Here is a 22,803-nt window from a genome sequence, read left to right as displayed (position 1 = left end):
CTTGTCTCTAGTCACACGAAGCCTGGCAACTCGGAAGATTGAAAAAAAAAAAAGAGTTGGGGCGATGACACAACCCTGTTCGATTCTTGTTTTAACCTCAAAGGGGTCTGTAATGGATCCGTTGCTGAGGATCATCGCTCGCCTATCATGCAGCAGGCAAAGGATCGTGATGAATTTTGGAGGACATCCATACTTCGACAGAATCTTCCAGAGTGTCTCATATTTTACAGAGTCGAAGGCCTTTGTCAAGTCAAAAAGTGCTATGTAGAGGTTTTGATGTTGTTAATGGCATTTTTTTTTGTAGTTGGTGAGCTGTGAAAACCATGTCAGTAGTGCCTCTTAATGGCCTAAACCCACATTGAGATTTGGGGAGTTGCTCTTCAGCAAGTGAAATGAGTCATAAGAACACTAGAAACAGGAGTAGGAGTAGGCCATTTGGCCCCTCAAGCCTGCCCTGTCATTCAATAAGATCATGGCTGATCTGCCCCAGACCTCAACTCCTCTTTCGTGCCAGTTCCTCATAGCCCTCAACTCCCTGATATTTCAAAAATCTATCCACCTCCTCTTTAAATACTTTCAGTGATGTAGCCTCCACAACTCTCTGGGGTGCAGAATTCCAAACATTCACTACCCTCCGAGAAGAAATTCCTTCGCATCTCAGTTTTAAAATGAGTGTCCCCTTATTCTGTAACTATGTCCCCTAGTTCGAGAATCCCCCACTAGTGGAAACATCTTCTCAACATCTACCCTATCAAGCCCTGTCAGAATCTTGTACGCTTCAATAAGATCACCCCTCAGTAGTTACTCTACTAGTTACATCCTCGAAGAATTCTAGTAGATTTGTCAAGCATGATTTCCCTTTCGTAAATCCATGCTGACTCTGCTCGATTCTACCACTGTTCTCTAAGCGCTCTGCTATAAAATCTTTGATAATGGACTCTAGAATTTTCCCCACTACCGAAGTCAGGTTGACTGGTCTATAATTCCCTGCTTTCTCTCTACCTCCCTTTTTAAATAGTGGGGTTACATTAGCTACCCTCCTGGAATATGTCGACCAATGCCTCTATTATCTCTGCAGCCACTTCTTTTAAAACCCTTGGATGTAGGCTTCAGGTCCTGGCAACTTATCTGCCTTTAGTCCCATTAGTTTGTTAAATACTTTGTCCCTCGTGATAGAGACAGAAAATCCAAGTGTATATTTGCAGGCATTGATGATATTGGACTTAAGGACATCCCAAGTGCTGTGGACACTCTTCTTCTGTTCTTGATTGAAGTTTGAAACTTTTCCCCAAAGGCATTGTTGAATCGGTCTCTTTTGATTGGATCCTTCAGAGCTTGGATGTTGATCTTTTGTGGACATCTCTTCTGTTGCACACAATGTTCGATGGACATGATTTAATGACCGGTTCAGCAGTCATCAGCTCCTGTCATTGCTCTGGTAGTGTAAACATCTTTGCGATTCCGGACACAGACGATGATGTAATCGAGCAGGTGCCAGTGTTTGGATCATGGGTGTTGGCATGACGCTTTGTACTTGTTCTTCTGGTGGAACAGGATATTGGTGATGAAGAAACCATGTTCTGCACATTTGGTAAAGAGAAGAATGCCTTTGGAGCTAACTTTTCCAAAACCTTCCCTGCCAATGATTCCATTCCAGAGATTGGAATCTCTTCCAACTCTGGCATTGAAGTCTCCAAGAAGAATAAGTCTGTCCTCCTTCGGAACCCCACTGAGTGCTTGGTCAACTTCACCGTAGAAATCTTTCTTGGTTTCGTAATCGGCGTCTAGAGTTGGGGCATGTGCACAGATCACAGTTTCAAACTGGCAACGAGCCAAAACATCCCTAAGAGTCACGAGGCGCTCATTGCTTCCAAGAGGGAGTAATAAAGTTGGTTGACAAGTTCATTCTCGATGGCAAATCCAACTCCCTGAATTCAGTCTTCATCTTCTGATTTTCCCTTCCAAAAGTAAGTATAGCTGCCATGGTGTTCCTTGAGCTGCCCTTCTCCAGCTCACTGGGTCTCACTCAAAGTGGCGATGTCGATGTCATAGAGTCATAGATACAGCACAGAAACAGGCCCTTTGGCCCATTGTGTCTGTGCTGGCCATCAAGCACCTAACTATTCTAGTCCCATTTTCCCACACTTGGCCCGTAGCCTTGTATGCTATGGCGTTTCAAGTGCTCATCTAAATACTTCTTAATTGTTTTGAGGGTTCTTGCCTCTACCACCACTTCAGGCAGTGCGTTCCACATTCCAAACACCCTCTGGGTGAAAAATTTTTTCCTCAAATCCTCCTGCCCCTTAGTTATTGACCCCTCCGCTAATGGAAAAAGTTTCTTCCTATCTAACCTATCAATGCCCCTCATAATTTTGTAGATCTCAATCATGTCCCCGCTCAATCTTCTCTGCTCCAAGGAAAACAACCCTAGCCTTTCAGTTTCTCTTCATAGCTGAAATGTTCCAGCCCAGGCAACATCCTGGTGAATCTCCTCTGCACCCTCTCCAGTGCAATCACATCCTTCCTATAGTGTTGTGACCAGAACTGTACATAGTACTCCAGCCGTGGCCTAACCAGCGTTTTATACAGCTGCAACATAACTTTCCTGCTCTTACATTCTATGCCTCGGCTAATAAAGGCAAGCACCCGATAGTGTAGTATTTACTGCCCGAGTCGACAAAAGAACACGAAGGATAATTATAACCTTTTGGAATGTTTGGTCATTTGGATTTGAAAAAAATTACAGTTAAATGATCGGGGTTTAAAGCAAAGTGTATTTATACACATTTTAAAAGGCAGTTAAAATGCTAATAAGTTAAGCTTTGATGCTGCTTCCCCTAAGACTACACAATAAGCAATACGCTAGAGTGTCTTGGTAATCTGTAAACACCTCACACCCAGTGGAGTGGGAAGTCAACGGTCGTAGTAACATACTTGGCAGGAGTGTCAAGAAAAGACTTCCCCTTCTGCCTGTGAGGATAGGAATGATAAAAACAGCGACAGTAACTTGGGCAGGTTTTTAAAACAGAAACTGTGGAGGCATGCTTTGGCTCAGAATGAGTATACAGGCCAGTAATCAGAAGCAAAACAGTAATTAGGAATTAGTTTATTTTAGTCAAGCACGATGACCCGTGAATGTGGGAGAAATGTAGCATGTATTATTACACAAAGACAATTTGTACTGATTGGATTAAGTGAGTTCAATCATAACTATTGGTCCATATCTTCACTTGTTGTGAAATGTAGTGGACTAATGATTCTTATCTGGCCTTATCTTACTAAGTGTCTTCTCAGTCCACCTTCAAAGAATCTGGAGAGGTTTGAGGGACACGTGAATGGCACAGATATCAGGTATTGATCACAAGGGGGCTACGGCTCTGGTTTATGTTAATGTATGGTTAGATACTGGGTGCTTGGATACACAAGATTCTCAGACTGCTTACAGAAATGCCTAGTACCACTGTGGTGGTTTGCATCCTTCCAACTGCAAAAGATGATGGCTACATAGCAAACAATCCATTCAGGTGGAGTGTCTTCTCTTGGTGTACCTTTGCTGATGGTTGTGAAAGCCAATCCTTAAGAGGCAGGTTCTGCCACAAGCGCTACACGTGAAGCTGCCAAGTATCACTGAGTTGTTTTTTTTTCGGCTTTGGCACCTGTTGCTAAGCTGCTGTAGTCACTGGTGACTGGTAGTGCACACCAGTCCACAGAATGTGTCGCCATTTCTCTCTTTCACCAGCTAGTGACTCCCAGGTACGTTTGGGCCTTCATGTCACACTTGTGAGCATCCTTGAAGCAGAGCTTTGGGCGCCCACTGATCGTCTGGCCCCAGCTACCTCACCATACAGAAGGTCCTTGGGTATGCGACCACTGTACCAAAGAGAATATCGAAAGCAAGACCCTAAACTTGTATCAGTAACCAACATAGTCTCCAGTGCATTATACTGTAATTAGGGGATAATTGTTAATTCTGTGGCACTCTAGCCCTCACACAGAAGGTGCATGTTTTAAGTCATAGGACATTCTGTGCGTCAATGGAAATGACCATTTTCCTGTGAACACGAGTTAGAAATGTTGGGAGAGCATCTGAATCCTAACAAGCACCAATCACTGAAGAACACAGAGTTCAGGATTTCGAACGCAAGTGGTTAGAAGGGATGCAATTCTAGGTGATGTTGGATTTATTTTAGCTAGAATTCCATTTGTAACCAATGGATTTTTTTTTTTTAAAACGTAAAAAACATATCATACCTCTTCTTTCCCTTCTTGGCAGTTCGCAAATGGTCAGTAAGGATTCGAATGAACCCGAGTTCTATTCTGGTAAGGTCCAGACGCCTGATTTTCCCGACGGCATAATCCACTGCCACGTTAAACTCATTAAGCAGGACCTGGTATAGTGGCTGATTTTCTGTGGGCTCAGGTGGATTGTACCACAACAAGATGAACTGTGAGTAACTGCAATCAAACACTAGAAGACATAAAGAATACACTAAGACAGGGTCAAAAATTGTTGTACCTGAGGAGCCTTTATTTAAAAATCTGCCGAAAATAAAAAAAACCATTGGGAGCCAAAAAATGAAATTTTGGCATTTCTAAACCAAATATTTCTAGTAGAATGCATAAGTTTAATACGTAATAAATAAATTACATGTATTGAATTTATGCATCAATGGAGAAAAAAAATGAAACAAAATAGACCTAACTCTGAATTATTATTATTTTAAAAACTTTTTGTAACTATAATCTTGTCAGGAAAGTCATCTTTAAAACAAACTGTAACTTAAGCTGCATAGAATTACAAGGGAGATGGTGGCATAGTGGTAATGTCACAGAACTAGTAATCTAGAGGCCCAGGCTAATGCCCTGGGGACATGGGTTCAAATCCTGCTATGGCAGCTGGTGGAATTTAACTTCAATTAATTAATAGAATTCAATTAATAAATTAAAAACCTGGAACTGAAAGCGAGTTTCATGGCACCATTACTGAGACTATCATTGATTGTTGTAAAAACCCATCTGGTTCATTAAATGTCTTTTAGGGAAGGAAATCTGCTGTCCTTACCTGGTCCAGACCCACAGCAATGTGGTTGACTCTTAACTGCCACTCTGTTGTCAAGGGTAATAAGTGCTGACCATGCCAGTGACACCCACATTCCATGAAAGAATTTTTAAAAATTGAGACAATTCTTTCAGCTATTGATTCTCATGATCAAAAAAAAGCTTTTAATAACACATCCAGAATAATTTATGATGTTAGCTATATTAGAAACAATAATGGTTGCAACCATAAAAGCTGTTCCTTGAACCAAAGGCATTATCTATAACCATGGTGTAGCTACACCAGTCAAAGTTTGTTTAGAGCACCAGGATAGTTTTTATTAAAATAATCATTTGAAACTGAAAGGTGCAGCATAATGATTAGCTTTTTATCCCCATATAAAATGCATGGCTATTACTTTTCTTGACGTAATTTTTTAAGGCTTTTTCATGTTAACGTGATCCAACTGGAAAAGGTGGGGAGACACAGATGTTAAAGAGCCGCATGCAGCTCCCGAGTCATAGGCTGCTGACCCCCGCACTAAGACATGGTATTAGCGGAAATGGTCATACAATTCATCTTTTTAAAAATATAACGGTTGGCAAATTACTGAGTAAAACAACATATAAAAGCTGATCCTGCTAACATAAGAGGGAATCCAGAAGTCTTCTTAGGCATATAAATAGTAAAAGGAGCGGTGGGGCTGATTAAGAACCAAAAAGGGGATTTACGCATGGAGGCTGAAGTAGTAAATCAGTATTTTGCATCTGTCTTTACCAAGGAAGGTGATACTGCCAAGTCATAATGAAAGAGGAGGTAATTGACACTCCAGATAGGCTAAAAATTTATAAAAGAGGAGGTATTCGAAAGTCTGGCTGTACTTAGAGTTGATAAGTCACCAGGACCCGATGAGATGCATGTACTACAGAGCGAAGTAAGGATGGAAAATGCAGAAGCACGAGCAATAATCTTCCAATCCTCTTAGATAAAGGAATGGTGCCAGAGGACTGGAGAATTGCAACTCCTACAACCATGTTCAAAAAAGGTTGTAAGGATAAGCCCAGCAAATACAGGGGAAAGTTTTTAGAAATGATAATCCGGAATAAAATTAGCAGTCACTTAGCCAGCACAGATTTTTTAAAAGGCATATCATGTTTAACTAACTTTCTTGAGTTTTTTGATGAAGTAACAGAGAGGGCTGATGACAGTAATGCAGTTGATGTGATGTGCATGGACTTCCGAAAGGTGTTTGATAGTGTTACATAACAGGCTTGTCAGCAAAGTCAAAGCCCAGGGAATAAAAGGGACAGTGGCAGTATGAATACAAAGTTGGCTGAGTGTCAGGAAACAGAGTAGTGGTGAATGGTTGTTTTTTGGATGGAGGAAGGTATATAGTAGGGTTCCCCATGGGATGGTATGAGGACCACTGCTTTTCTTGATCTATACTAATAAACTAGATCTGGGTGTAAAGAGAACAATTTTAAAATTTGCAGATGAACTGTCAGGATCGGCAGAAATCGACAGACTGGTGGAATGGGTCGACACGTGACAGATGAAATTTAATGCAGGTATGTGTGAAGTGATACATTTTGGTAGGAAGAATAAGGGAAGGCAATATAAAATAAAGGATACAATTCTAAAGGGGGTGCAGGAGCAGAGGGCCCTGGGGCTGTAAGTGCAAAAATCGTTGAAGGTGGCAGGGCAAGTCGAGAAAGTGGTTAATAAAGCATATGGAATCCTGGGCTTTATAAAAATAGTGGCATAGAGTACAAGAACAAGGAAGTTATAGTGAACCTTTATAAAACACTGGTCCAGTCTCAATTGGAGTACTGTATCCAATTCTGGGCATCACACTTTAGGAAGGATGTGAAGACATTAGAGAGGGTGCAGAAAAAATTTATGAGAATGGTTCCAGGGATGAGGGGCTTCAGTTATGTGGATTGTTTGCAGAAGCTGGGGCTGTTCTCCTTAGAGAAGAGAAGGAAGGGTGAGAGGAGATTTGATAGAGGTGTTCAAAATCATGAGGTGTGTAGGCAGAGTAGATAGAGCAAAACTGTTCCCATTGGTGGAAGGGTCAAGAACCAGGGGACACCAATTTAAGGTGAATGGCAAAAGAACCAGAGGCAACATGAGGAAAACATTTTTACGTAGCGATTGGTTAGGATCTGGTGCACTGCTTGGGTGTGGTGAAGACAGATTCAATCTTGGCTTTCAAAAGGGATTATTACCTGAAGGGAAAAAATTTGCAGGGCCACAGGAAAAGGGCGGGGGAGTGGGCCTAGCTGAGTTGTTCTTGCAGAAAGTTGGCACGGACACCAAGAGACGAATGGCCTCCTGTGCTGTAACCACTCTATGATTCTATGATTGCCATACGCTTAAATAATTAGAAGAGCTAACTCATCCCTTTAAAAAAAAAATCATTCAGCGTCAAAGATCTTTTTAAAAAAAAATGCTGGCTCTTGTTCTTTTTAAACTACCAGCGATCTGTTTTGACAGAGGCACAGATCTTTACAGGCCTATCCGATTCTGCAAGATCCGACTGTCTGCAAGAACAACTCAGCTAGGCCCACTCCCCCACCCTTTCCCTGTAGCCCTGAAATTTTTTCCCTTCAGATAATAATCCAATTCCTTTTTGAAAGCCAGGATTGAATCAGCCTTCACCACACCCAAGCAGTGCATTCCAGATCCTAACCACTCGCTACCTAAAAACGTACACAAGATTTCTCAGTGTGAATTGCTAATGTACAATCAAGCCTGCAGAGTCTTGTACATGCATGAAGCCTGTGCAGTGAATACAAAACAAACTTGGGCAACAGATAATTTGGCAAAGCCAGAATCGGAAAGGCCTGTAAAGACACAATCTGTGCCTCTGTCAATTCTGGTTAAAGAATGAGAACTAAGCAACAGAAAAGAAAACTGCCTACTTCTCTTTTAATTCATGGTTCAAATTTCTAGAGAGTTTTCATAAAGTGCCATCTTTAAAGTTTAAACATGCAATTTTCGTGGAATTCCTGCATCAGAAGAATCACTATTCCTGCTGTCTGAAAAGTGGCAAAGGCTTTCCTGGTAGGGAGAGGGAGTTGTCATGGGGGCTTGACAGAGACATATCACAAAACAACAAATCCCCAGGCTTAGTGTGAGAAGTGGCATGGGAGAGCCACTAGTAGACATTAAAAAAAAAAATCTGTTGTAAGAGTTTGGACATTGCAAAAAATATACTGTGTGCATTTAAATCTAAATATATTGCCAGTGCTGCACTGTTGGAGAAAAGTAGTCAGTAAATGGGACCTGCAAGTAGCAGACCTCCCCATATTGGTTTGAAAAGTATTTGTGATGTATCTGATTGTCTACAAATAACAAAGTTGAGCAATGCATTACAGCTAATTGAGATTTTGACATTGATAAGCTCACAATCCATTCCAGTGTCTGGCACCCTTGGACTTACAGAATCCTGCACATCAGCACCAGAAACATCCGCTTCTGCATTTTTCACTTCCTGATTTCTGCCCATTCACATTCATGGGCAGAAAATCACAAGCTGCTGGCCACAGAAATGGAAAAAACTCAACCCACAAGTGAGTTGTTTTGCAGTCTTCCACTGTATACAAATAGGTCATTTTGAAAAGAAACTTTTAACCACAGCACAAAAACTTCAAGGGCTGTTGATTTTCACAATCCCCATCGTATAAATAAAAGGAAGTTTTTCTTTTTTTTTTATTATGTGTTCGTGGGATGTGGACATCACTGGCAAGGCCAGTATTTATTGTCAATCCCTTAGTGCCCTTGAGAAGGTAGTGGTGAGCTGCCTTCTTTTGACCTGCTGCAGTCCGTGTGGTGTAGGTGCTGTTAGGGATGGAGTTCCAGGATCTTGACCCAGCAAGCGAAGGAATGGTGATATATATCCAAGTCTACAGTGTGTTGCAAGTCACCAAGCATGCAAGAATGTAACTAATGAAATCGGTACTTTGAATATTTACCGTTCCTTAGGGACTGACGAAGGGACGGATCAAGTACCGTTGAACTCCGCACTTCTCCATCGGTGACATCCACATGATTGTCAGGTTGGTTTGTTTTCTAGGAAGAGATTTGTTATGAGTTTAGAATCCTAATATTGCAAGTTATTTGATTAGGGGTGATTAACATGTGCAGGGTACTTTGAAAAGTTATACTTTGCATAAGCACAGAAATTTTAAAGAATAACTCCAAAATGGCTTAGCAACTTGGGAACTGCTGTTAACTACCAAAATATTTCAGTATTTTGTGAATTGCTTGTTGTATCCAGCCAATAACCTTTTGGAAAATTAAGAACCAAAATTAATTCACTTTTTCTTTTAAATAAAAGACACTGCATATTTTAAATAGGAAAAGTGTGATAAGTTCACCAAAAATCTCTTTTTAGATTAAAAAATAAATCTATCTGTATATTTAAAAGTCTTGAGCCTCATCTACACCTTTCAAAGGCAGCATACCTGAAAATGTAGTGTCACGACTGACTGTTCCTTTCAAAGCCCCCCAACTAAAATATACAATTCTAATTGTGGTGGGAGAAATGCACTGTTAATTCAATCCCGTCCCTCCACAGATCGCCTAACATATCATTTTAAACGTTCCAAATTAAAGAAAAAACCCAGCCAAATTGTACCATCTATCACCCCCGAATGAGGCTAACCAAACCAGGTGTCTTTAAAATTCAACAAATTAACTGTTTAATTAGAAAAACTAAATTCTTACACTATGAAGATATAAACAACATTTAAAATAGAAAAAAAAGAGTCCTTGCAAATTTACAGTCCAATGTTGCTTGACATCCTCACAGCCGTCTGATGGGGAAAAAAGGTCCTTCCACAGTATAACAGTCTGTAGTCTAATTCCAGCAGTGAGTGATGCTTTCCTTCCTTCAGTTTAAATTATCAGAGATCTCTGTTTTGGCTTGACTTTTCAGAATTTTGAGAATTAATAATTAAACAGACTAAATTCTCTTCCTTCAGTTTAAATGGCTGAGAGCTCTTCTTTCAGGTGATAACACCAACTGTCTGTCTGTGTTCTTTTAGAACAGACTGTCTTCAACTAAAAAGCCAGTTCAAAATTGAATTGTAACAAACGTATCATTTGATGCTCAGTCCAAGTGGCTGTATCCAAGGTAATGAGAATGCACTCTTTGAATCGCAGTCTCCGAATGGCTGTATCCAACAGCAACCAAAAATGCACTTTCTCCAACTCCTGAGGCTTGCTGGTTCTTAAAGCAGTACGGCTCCTTTTCCAGCCTTAAAGACACACCACATATTCCCCAGGGGAAAAATTACAGGACCATGACAGTAGGTTCAAAGTGTCACCTTCCAGGATGATTGGTAACTTTATATGAGTCAACCAAATACCCAATTAGTTGAATATGAACAAGTCAAAAAGGTGGAATGAGTAACAGCAGAAAACTAAGCAAATTCCTCAGTCTTTTTATCCCCAAAGCTACCATTCAGGAACCAGCAAGTACCATAAAATTAACTGAATTGTTGCCATTTCACTTCTTCATTTTAACTAGAAATACCAAATAATTCTGCAACAACCTGAAAAAAAACTTAATTAGTTTAACTGTAAACTTCATTATTCACTATTAAAAATGCCCTCCTCTCCTTCTGCCTGGAGCTGGAGTTGAACATTTCACCTGGATCTTGGTTATTGGTGATTTCCAACAGCAATGGGCAAATTCTGTGATTGCATCAGAGGAGTTTATAGTGTTTGCCAAGCCCCTGTGGTACTATAGTCAGAGTATACTAAGACAAGCCATGCCACACGAAGAGGCAGAAAATCTACAACAGCAAACAAAATATATATTTTTTAACATTTCAGTCTGTTTAAACCATTAAAAATGCTAAGATAAAAGCAAAATACTGCAGATGCTGAAAATCTGATGGAAATGCTCCGCAGCTCTGGCAGCATCTGTGCAGAGAACAGAGTTAACGTCTCAGGTCGATGAACTTTTGCTAGATTGGAAATTTGCCTGGTGTTTGGGGGGGGGTTTTTTGTCGTAGAGAGGGACATTCATGGTTCTTTGATATTAGAGTCATAGTCGTAGAGAGATACAGCACTGAAACAGGCCCTTCTGCCCATTGTGTCTGTGCCGACCAACAACCACCCATTTATACTAATCCTACATTAATCCCATATTGCCTACCACATCCCCACCATTCTCCTACCATCTACCTATACTAGGGGCAATTTATAATGGCCAATTTACCTACCAACCTGCAAGTCTTTGGCTGTGGGAGGGAACCACAGCACCCGACGGAAACCCACACGGTCACAGGGAGAACTTGCAAACTCCGCACAGGCAGTACCCAGAACTGAACCCAAGTCACTGGAGCTGTGAGGCTGCGGTGCTAACCACTGCGCCACTGTGTCACCCTCATATTGACCTTGGACATAATAGCTGGAGTACTAATGCAAGTCTGGACCAGAGCAGGTCATGGCAAATCATGTGCTTGAAACTGGTCATTGGTCGGGAGGGGGCGGGGGAGCTCCTGCAGTACATAAGAAATAGGAGCAGGAGTAGGCCATTCAGCCCCTCAAGCCTGCCCTGCCATTCCATAAGATCAGGGCTGATCAGCCCCAGACCTCAACTCCTCTTTCATGCCAGCTCCTCATAATCCTCAACTCGCCGATATTTCGAAAATCCATCCACCTCCTCTTTAAACACTTTCAGTGATCTAGCCTCCACAACTCTCTGGGGGTAGAGAATTCCAGACATTCACTACCCTCTGAGAGAAGAAATTCCTTCTCATCTCAGTTTTAAATGAGTGTCCCCTTATTCTGTAACTATGTCCCCTAGTTCGAGAATCCCCCACTAGTGGAAACATCTTCTCAACATCTACCCTATCAAGCCCCATCAGAATCTTGTACGCTTCAATAAGATCACCTCTCATTCTTCTAAACTTTAATGAATAAATGCTTAACCTGTTTAGCCATTCTTGATAAGTCAACCTCTTCATCCCAGGAATCAGCCTAGTGAATCTCTTTTGAACTGTCTCCAATACCAGTATATCCTTTCTTAAATACGGGGACCAAAACTGTACACAGTACTCCAGGTGTGGCCTTACCAACACCATGTACAGTTGTAACAAGACTTCCCTATTTTTAAACTCCAACCCCCTGGCAATAAAGGCCAAAATTCCATTTGTGTTCTTAATTACTTGCTGCACTTGCATGCTAACCTTTTATTTCATGCACAAGAATACCCAGATCCCTCTGTGCTGCACTTTTTTGGAGTTTCTCTCTATTTAAATAATAGTCTGCCTTTTGATTCTTCCTACCAAAGTGCATGACCTCACACTTTCCTACATTAAACTCCATTTACCAAGTTTTTGCCCACTCACTCAAACTATTTCTCACCCACAGCTGTTACAAAAATTTCTAAATTCACTTGTAACAGCCCTTCAAAACACTCCCACAGGGGATGCTGAGACCAAGTGGGCCCACATCAGAGACGCCATCTATGAGTCAGCTTTGACCACCTACGGCAAAAGTGCGAAGAGAAATGCAGACTGGTTTCAATCTCATAATGAAAAGCTGGAACCTGTCATAGCCGCGAAGCGCATTGCACTGTTGAACTACAAGAAAGCCCCCAGCGAGTTAACATCCGTAGCTCTTAAAGCAGCCAGAAGCACTGCACAAAGAACAGCCAGGTGCTGCGCAAACGACTACTGGCAACACCTATGCAGTCATATTCAGCTGGCCTCAGACACCGGAAACATCAGAGGAATGTGTGATGGCATTAAGAGAGCCCTTGGGCCAACCATCAAGAAGATCGCCCCGCTCAAATCTAAATCAGGGGACATAATCACTGACCAACGCAAACAAATGGACCGCTGGGTTGAGCACTACCTAGAACTGTACTCCACGGAGAATGTTGTCACTGAGACTGCCCTCAACGCAGCCCAGCCTCTACCAGTCATGGATGAGCTGGACGTACAGCCAACAAAATCGGAACTCAGTGATGCCATTGATTCTCTAGCCAGCGGAAAAGCCCCTGGGAAGGACAGCATTACCCCTGAAATAATCAAGAGTGCCAAGCCTGCTATACTCTCAGCACTACATGAACTGCTATGCCTGTGCTGGGACGAGGGAGCAGTACCTCAGGACATGCGCGATGCCAATATCATCACCCTCTATAAAAACAAAGGTGACCGCGGTGACTGCAACAACTACCGTGGAATCTCCCTGCTCAGCATAGTGGGGGAAGTCTTTGCTCGAGTCGCTCTAAACAGGCTCCAGAAGCTGGCCGAGCGCGTCTACCCTGAGGCACAGTGTGGCTTTCGTGCAGAGAGATCGACCGTCGACATGCTGTTCTCCCTTCGTCAGATACAGGAGAAATGCCGCGAACAACAGATGCCCCTCTACATTGCTTTCATTGATCTCACCAAAGCCTTTGACCTCGTCAGCAGACGTGGTCTCTTCAGTCTACTAGAAAAGATTGGATGTCCACCAAAGCTACTAAGTATCATCACCTCATTCCATGACAATATGAAAGGCACAATTCAACATGGTGGCTCCTCATCAGACCCCTTTCCTATCCTGAGTGGCGTGAAACAGGGCTGTGTTCTCGCACCCACACTTTTTGGGATTTTCTTCTCCCTACTGCTTTCACATGCGTTCAAGCCCGCTGAAGAAGGAATTTTCCTCCCCACAAGATCAGGGAGCAGGTTGTTCAACCTTGCCCGTCTAAGAGCGAAGTCCAAAGTACGGAAAGTCCTCATCAGGGAACTCCTCTTTGCTGACAATGCTGCTTTAACATCTCACACTGAAGAGTGCCTGCAGAGTCACATCGACAGGTTTGCGGCTGCCTGCAATGAATTTGGCCTAACTATCAGCCTCAAGAAAACGAACATCATGGGGCAGGACGTCAGAAATGCTCCATCCATCAATATTGGCGACCACGCTCTGGAAGTGGTTCAAGAGTTCACCTACCTAGGCTCAACTATCACCAGTAACCTGTCTCTAGATGCAGAAATCAACAAGCGCATGGGAAAGGCTTCCACTGCTATGTCCAGACTGGCCAAGAGAGTGTGGGAAAATGGCGCACTGACACAGAACACAAAAGTCCAAGTGTATCAGGCCTGTGTCCTCAGTACCTTGCTCTATGGCAGCGAGGCCTGGACAACGTATGTCAGCCAAGAGCGACGTCTCAATTCATTCCATCTTCGCTGCCTCCGGAGAATACTTGGCATCAGGTGGCAGGACCGTATCTCCAACACAGAAGTCCTCGAGGCGGCCAACATCCCCAGCTTATACACACTACTGAGTCAGCGGCGCTTGAGATGGCTTGGCCATGTGAGCCGCATGGAAGATGGCAGGATCCCCAAAGACACATTGTACAGCGAGCTCGCCATTGGTATCAGACCCACCAGCCGTCCATGTCTCTGCTTTAAAGACGTCTGCAAACGCGACATGAAGTCCTGTGACATTGATCACAAGTCGTGGGAGTCAGTTGCCAGCGTTCGCCAGAGCTGAAGGGCAGCCATAAAGGTGGGGCTAAAGTGTGGCGAGTCGAAGAGACTTAGCAGTTGGCAGGAAAAAAGACAGAGGCGCAAGGAGAGAGCCAACTGTGAAACAGCCCCGACAAACAAATCTTTCTGCAGCACCTGTGGAAGAGTCTGTCACTCTAGAATTGGCCTTTATAGCCACTCCAGGCGCTGCTCCACACACTACTGACCACCTCCAGGCGCTTACCCATTGTCTCTCGAGACAAGGAGGCCAAAGAAGACTCAAACTATCTATATCCCTTTGCAGATTCCTATGTCCTCATCACAACATGCCCTCCCACCTATTTTTGTATCATCAGCAAATTTGGATATATTACACTCTGTCCCCTCCTCCAAGTCATTAATATAGATAGTAAATAATTGAGGCCCTCGGACTGATCCTTGCGGCACTCCACTTGTTATGTTTTTCCAATCTGAAAAAGATCCATTAATCCCAGTAATGCAATACTGACAGTTCAACAAGAACTACAAATCTGCAGTGAGAAAAGCAAGAGAAAACAGTTTCTCATCATGTAAATAACTTGAGAAAAAAAAAAGATGGTTCTGCAGAGGAATGGGGGAGAATAATAAACAATCTGCATCTTAAGTGAACACTACATAGAACAATAAAAATGACTTTCTGATGTAAATAACTGGGAAGGTGGTGGTTGGGCTCAGCATTTTTAACAAATCTTGAAAATTGGTAGGTAAGTAGTATACCAAAAGATGCAGGATTTCAGATATTGTTAGGTGTAGGTCTTTACTTGGTGTCAATCGTGTGATAGGTTGCATCAGCAAATTTGCTATAAGATAGCAACAGTAAATGTCAGACACTGCACTACAGCAGCTGGGAACAATGTTACAGGTGGTATATTGAAACATTATGTAATGCTCAGAATGCATTGTCAAAACAAACAGTGCAGTACAGAAAGTGAGATTCAATAGCAGTCTGGTTTTCTCCTCCTGTAGCTCCTCCAGTTTCCTACCCCTACTTTTCCCCCCCAAGGGCAGTGACTGATATTGGGATATGAGATTCTGAGCAACAACAATCAACAACTAGCCGTCCATAGCAGGCATCATACGCCAGACAAATTGTCCACTAACAGCATGTGCATATGAATTGCGGTGTTAATGTCACATATGCAATTTTGTGACAAGCACAAATGTACAGTTTTCTATAGTTTCCAAATCCTGCCACAATATAAATGGGACAGGTTAGGTACAGCAGAAGGTGAAGCCCAAACTGAACTGATCCAACAGCAGGAGCTCAATAATATACAAGGGGCATTGCCATTAGCAGTCCAGGCTGCTTCAATCGCATTCATGCACGGACATATTATCCTCAAATCATTCCCTTCGCAGATAAGGCAGAGTAAGGAGATGAATGTTGAAGTTGATCTTAACTTTTGTTTTCATTTGAATAAATGAGATAGCAGTTCCTGATGACAAGGCCTCCGGTTTAATATAAAATTGAAAAGAACACCAAGAGAGCAAAGTACATTATGCAGCTGTCTTTCTCAGCAAGGACTGGCCAAAGCTGAAGACTGCCCGATTTTTGCAGCATTCTGAACATTACATAATGTTTCAGTATTACACCGGTGACATTGCTCCCAGCTTCTGTCGTGCAGTGTTTGACATTTTTGAAGCAAATTTGCTAATGCAACCTCTCACACGATTGACACAAAGTAAAGACATCATACAAAAATGCAGGATCTCACAGATATATTGCTTACCCACCAATTTTCAAGATGTGTTCAAAATGCCGCCTCCAAAACTTCTTCCCCATTATTTGCATGAAAAACAGTCTCTTTTTTTTTGCTCTGTGTTGTGTCCATTTAAGATGCAGATTAGCATTCACTGTCATTCCTCCTCTGAAACTGACAGCAACTTCTGGAGTCTGCACATGCAGTTAAACGCAGAAATCCAGAAGTTGCTGTCAGCGATTCGATGCTTCTTCATGGGGTGCACTGTTGAAATCCTCCCTGACTGCAATCAATTACTGAACTGATGAAAACCTGCCTTTTCACACTATAAAAACCCTTGAAAAAGTTATACTTGCATTCTTACCGGGGTAATAAGTTCATAATTACTGCTGAAAAACCAGTCTGGCCTTGAAAAACTGATTTTCTATTTGTGGAATGTCAAGTTTATGTATCATGATTTTAAAAATCCACATATTTTCAAAATGTTTTTGAAGTTTGTTTATATTTCCGATTCTACTTTAATCTCATGTGTATATCCCAATTAATTATTTTGCTCTTTGTAAATTTCTTTTTAAAAAGTGAAGAATCATTTTACTTCCTGGTTTGCTGTCTGTGAGAATACTTCAATGTGATTGGTTGTTTACCCTGCTCGTTGACTTCACTGTTGCTGGGCACCTGGAGGTTCCCTTGACTTGGTACCAAATTTAAACAACTGTCGGGAAAAGGGAAATCCACACCACAGAGATCACTAGATCTTTGCAGGCAGCTTTCTTGAAGGACAGCAGCGAGCACTGTCACTTGGCTGCTACCCTCAAACTCTGGGCTAATATTTCTCAAGATCTTGTCCGAGTAAGGCTTTCAACAACTATCTTGATCTGATACAAATTTCAAAAATATTTTACAAGAATGTTTGCATTTGGCACCCCCCCCCCTCCCCCTCTCTGCAATTGGAGTGGCGCAGTGGTTAGCACCGCAGCCTCACAGCTCCAGGGACCCGGGTTCAATTCTGGGTACTGCCTGTGTGGAGTTTGCAAGTTCTCCCTGTGACCGCGTGGGTTTTCACCGGGTGCTCCTGTTTCCTCCCACAGCCAAAGACTTGCAGGTTGACAGGTAAATTGGCTGTTGTAAATTACCCCTAGTGTAGGTAGGTGATAGGGAATATGGGATTACTGCAGGGTTAGTATAAATGGGTGGTTGTTGGTCGGCACAGACTTGGTGGGCTGAAGGGCCTGTTTCAGTGCTGTATCTCTAAAATAAATTTTAAAAATCCATCAGCAATGGCCTTTTCATGTGATGCATTAAACATGGTGTAAAACATCCAGTCAAATCACTGCATTTAAAGTCAAGAAATTAGAGTATGATACAGTGTTATAGGAGCATCTCAACACTCAAGTACAACTGTGGTGAAGGGACAGAAATAGGGCAAATTGTAAAGTACATAAAGGTCATCCCTAATGTGAATTAGTTGTAGTGCAACATGTTGCTTCTCCCTTGAGGGGGTTATGCACCTTTATCCTAGCTTCGGCTGCTGCCAGATTTTTGATCGGTAAGATACCATTTGTGAAATCCATTTTGAAAAAGCACACAGAATTACTACTTAGAATGATGGTAACTGACATACGTTACGTTAAATTGTCAGTCTCAACAGGAATTACATGGAGTAAAAGAAGTGACTAGATTATGCAACTGTTACACAATGCCCACTCATTCTGATACTCAAAAGTGCTAGCACAGGCCCTGAGAACTGATGGATACTATTTTACAACCAATGGAAAGATAACAGAAGTTAAATTTTGCTTTCATTCTTCAGAAAAGAAAATGCAAAACTTTAAACACCAGGTCAAAAAAATGAATACAACTATGCTAAATCCTATCAAATGGGGTATGTACTGTATCCATTAAGTTAAATTACTTTGCCCAACACAATTTAATCAACATTTTTAGTCTGTCTTGCTCCTTATGCTTATACTTACGGGTGCCACAACAATCTTAACACAATCTATCTCTCGGCTTACATATTTGAAGCCCCTGACATACAAGCATAATGAAGGATAACCGATTCAGTCGACTACCATTTTTGCTCAGCCCAAATTCCTTTTGGAGTGTGTAATTTCTAACTCTGTGGTTCCTAGCAATGCATCGCTAGTAAGCCATTTCTGCCACTAACGATCTTTGTTCATCTTATGTCCTCGGGCAAGGGTGTCCTAGAGTGCTTTCCTCATTGGTCACTTAGCACATGTCACACGGTCTCAGGGATCACAGAAAGACTAAATCCCCATAGCCATCACTTTGTATATATCTCAGGGTGCTGATACTAATAGATATTGGTTTGGTGTTCTGATTAAGGATTTAAAGGAATTAAGAACAAATTTTTCCAGGCCACCGGGCACATGAATTTCGAAAACAGAAATACAGCTGCAAATTGTTCAATATTTTTATGTTTTTCAGACCAGGAGACTACTTTCACCCGTTTGGTTGTCTTCTTGATGACATTAACTGGCAAGTTCTCGAACTCACACACAGGGAGACCACACGTGGGCCAGTCTGGTAAACAGCAGTTAATACTCAAGCAGCTGATATCAACCCACTATCCAGATGGACAGATTCACAAGACACAAGCAGCATGAAGGACTCATTACTGACCCAACAACTCGAAGACAGTGGACAGTGCTCAACTGAATCTGCACAGGGCATGGATGATGCCGCCACTTGCTCCATAAGTGGAAGATGAGGGACAGCCTGACGTGTGATAGTGGCCGCCAGTCTCCGACCATGGAACACATCACATCAACCTGTTGATCTGTTGCGGGAAGCACCTCATTTCTCCACTTGGCCTCCTGAGATGCTATCGAATGGATAGCCAAACTAGACATCCCATTATAAGCTTTTCTTGTCATACAAAAGTTGTAGTAGTAGGTGCAAACTGAACGGAGTCACCTTGAATTTATGAGTGGTATTGTTAGATCTTACAAACTGCAAATGGCCCACAGGTCATATAACCCTGCTTTACTGGATCATATTGACTACCATTCAGACCAAACATTTCACCATTATGTATGAAGTCAAAACAGATCTAAGAGTTGTTAGTTATTAGTGTTATTAACATGACCAGACACTGTGGAACAGCAATCCACACAGCAAGTAGAAGAATGACCTAGCTGGACGAAATTGCTAAACTCTCATCTCCAGATCAGAAGGTTAGGACATCAAAATGGACACTAAGGCTGAAGTGCATAAGCTAATCTGACATTCCAGTACTGAACTGAGAAACAGCTACATTACTGTTAAAAGCTGTGAGGGGTTGGTATTCTGGAAGGAGGGTATCAAATGGGCCTTGGCAAATGGGCGGCACAGTGGCGCAGTGGTTAGCACCGCAGCCTCACAGCTCCAGGGACCCGGGTTCGATTCCGGGTACTGCCTGTGTGGAGTTTGCAAGTTCTCCCTGTGTCTGCGTGGGTTTTCTCCGGGTGCTCCGGTTTCCTCCCACAAGCCAAAAGACTTGCAGGTTGATAGGTAAATTGGCCATTATAAATTGTCACTAGTATAGGTAGGTGGTAGGGAAATATAGGGACAGGTGGGGATGTTTGGTAGGAATATGGGATTAGTGTAGGATTAGTATAAATGGGTGGTTGATGTTCGGCACAGATTAGATTAGAGATCGGTGGGCTGAAGGGCCTGTTTCAGTGCTGTATCTCTAATCTAATCTAATCTAATCAAACCTTTCTTATTTTAATTTAGGACAGTACAAGTCAGAGGAGGTCCTGCTCTGTTCAGGTTGCATCTTGAGAAGTACGTTCAACTTTTCTCCCCCAAGGTACAAGGGAAAGACTTACAGTGGTGGTGATGCAGAGAAAAATCACAAGACATATCCCTAATATCAGAGGGCTGACTTACAATGAAAGACTGGAAATACTTGGGAGTTTTCAATCTTGAAAGGAAATAGCACAGAGGGGACTTCCTAGAGACACTGAAGTTGGTAAACAATGCAGTATGGAAGTGGTGAATTTGGAAGGCTTCAAAATTAAATCCTGACAATAGGACATTATTTAAAATTAGTGCTTGTGTTATCGATTGAGATTTTGATAATTGCATTCAAAATTGCATTAAACAATATTGGAGGAAAACACAGCCTTGCCTCATGCCTTTGCTTATTTTAAACCAGTTGGTTGCTTTCCACTTATGTGGAAGTTACCCTTGCAAAGTTTGTGCATGCTCTCGAGAATGCTGACAATTTTCTCACCCAGTTCATAACATCAAGAGAGTTAGGCTGACTAGATGGCTAAGAGCTGATGATTTTGTCAACACAGATTAAATAAATGATTTATTTAGGACAAAGGAACAAAATAAAGCAAGAGGCTTTTGCTCAGTGTAAATAGCTTGCAGCAAAGCTGGGTAGCTCAAATGCTATCTTAATACATACCACATCAGTCATTAAAATTGGCGACATGGACATTTTCTGTTTAAATCAATTGCTTCTGCCCACTCTGGCCACTCAAAACCGAGTCATACTGAAAGACTTAAAATACTAAAAGGGAAAGGATTTAAAGAAAGAAAAAGAAACATTTTGCTATGGAAATAGGGTAAACTAATAAATTTCTGCCAGACAAACAGCTGCATTGTGGAAGTACTGAATCCAATTTGGGCATGGGAATTCCCAACAAACTCAGATGTATAATATTCCCATAAATAGAAAACAAAAGTCAAAATGCACAAATTGATGGGTATAATCATGTGCAGACATAATATTTAACCTCTGGCTAGTATTGACAACACCTTTAAACTAGAACAATTTGTATTTACTTAGCCAGCCCATAGTAGTACAGCCCATAATGCTTGAAACACAGGAAAGCATTAACACTGGCAGATGGGAACAATAAAGGATGGGGACAGAAAACGGTTGGAGACAGATTGTAAAGAGGAATTGATAATGGTGGCAAGGAAGTAGATTTAGGGGAGCTCCAAAGAGCAGGAGTGGAGTTACAGATGGGCGAGTGAAAGGAGGGAGAAAAGGAAGATGATCAGCAATCCAGAGTTAGAGGATCAGGAAAAATATCTCAGGTGAGATATAAGCTGGAGATGATCACTCAGGCAAATGGATGCTACAGAGGGAATTGAGAATGGGCAAGAATGAATTCAAGTCACAGAATTCTGCATTAACTGAAATTTGTGAATGGTGGAAGGTGGTGAGTACAGTCACATAAATGCAAGTGTTTGTTGGAAAAAATATACCAACTCTTAGCTTTTAATTTTCAATTCTGATCCCAGCCTTTTCTCTTCATTGAGGACAAAAAAAAAACCCCAAGGAAAACTGTGCTGGTTTTATACTGGTTTCTAACCCTAACCACAAAAACCTAACCAGAATCCTTATTCTCAGTTCCTAACCCTAATGCCTTGATCCTAACACCAACCCTCTAACCACGAACCCCTGGTTTTAACCCTGACCCTTGAATTTAAATGCTAAATGGGGCCAGTATTCGCTCTGCCTGCACAGACTAGAGACAATTCTGAGCTACTCAAAACTGGCTGGACCACACGAGGGCGACTTGCGGTTCTCATGTTTTGAAGGGGGAAATAGGACTAGTTGTTTTTCGGTATAAAACTTGCTTGCTCCTCTGCTCGGCTTGTTGTGCAATGTGCCGCCGCTGTCTGGACTCACCATCCGCTCCGCTGTTCTCTCCGAAAATTGCTGGTTACCGGTATCGGGGCTGTGGTCCCGCTCGTCCTTGCATCCCTCGCCCACCGGAGCAACGAACCACCAGGAAAGGAGCAGGAGCAGCAGATTTAACAAGCTGGGGTTCCAGTAGATGAAAGGCGCCACAAAGAGGATCCCGAACAGCAGCTGTATCAGGGACATGACTGCGAGAGAATAGGTGGAGAACAAGAGGAGGAGAAAAGATCGGCACCTCCTCCCAGAAAGAAAAACCACAGTCACCATTGGCTGACTCTTATAAAATGCCAATTAGAATGACAGTTGTCATCAAAAAAAAATAACTAAAACGCCCCCCCCCTCCCTTTTAGAGGGGCAGCAACTAAAACACTCCAAATTGTAACTAAAACAATAAGAAGCTTATAAAATTAAAACATAATGTTATTGCTGGTGTCCACTCCACATTCCAGTCCCTCTGCTGCCACCCAGGACAGGCGGACGCAGACTTACCTGTGCAAGTTATAAAAATACTGGAGATGCAGGAAAATGTGTTGGGCTGGACTGGTCTTGCAGGTCGGAAGCTGGAGGTTGTGTGGTAAAACCTCCAGGAATACATCCAGCCAGAGCATGAAAATCTATTCACATCCTGGCCTCCAATTTTATTCAAAAACAAAACAGAAGGCACATTGCTGGCAACTCTCAGTGTCTGTGGGGGTGGGGGGGAAACGTCCAGACATTTCAGGGCATAACTCTTTCTCAGACCTAAGCTTTATTCAACCTCTTCACATTTTGTCTCAGAGGGTAACACTCTCACCTCTATGTCAGAAGATGCTGGGTTCTCCCCACTATCTTAACTAGCATCACTTAAACACACATTATCTGGTCATTACCTGGTTGCTGTTT

General features: G+C 42.2%; 1 protein-coding gene across 2 annotated transcripts in view; it reads right to left on the bottom strand.

Annotated features, from left to right (window-relative positions):
• The window catches only part of si:rp71-46j2.7 (uncharacterized), an 82,927-nt gene extending 60,807 nt beyond the window's left edge, over nucleotides 1–22,120 (bottom strand). For both annotated transcript variants that reach the window (XM_068047181.1, XM_068047182.1), the window contains exons 1-3: nucleotides 21,910–22,120; nucleotides 9,016–9,112; nucleotides 4,252–4,468 (exon numbers count right to left, since the gene is read on the bottom strand). In XM_068047181.1, coding sequence (XP_067903282.1) covers nucleotides 4,252–4,468; nucleotides 9,016–9,112; nucleotides 21,910–22,107 — 512 coding nt within the window. In that variant the 5' untranslated portion in view covers nucleotides 22,108–22,120. The remainder of the gene's footprint in view (nucleotides 1–4,251; nucleotides 4,469–9,015; nucleotides 9,113–21,909) is intronic.
• Between the last annotated feature and the right edge of the window lie 683 nt (nucleotides 22,121–22,803).

The sequence above is a fragment of the Heterodontus francisci genome, chromosome 15 (genome assembly GCF_036365525.1).
Source record: "Heterodontus francisci isolate sHetFra1 chromosome 15, sHetFra1.hap1, whole genome shotgun sequence".
In the NCBI taxonomy this organism is placed as follows: domain Eukaryota; kingdom Metazoa; phylum Chordata; class Chondrichthyes; order Heterodontiformes; family Heterodontidae; genus Heterodontus; species Heterodontus francisci.
Note: the sequence above shows the minus strand (reverse complement) of the source record. Positions and strands in the feature narration are given on the sequence as shown.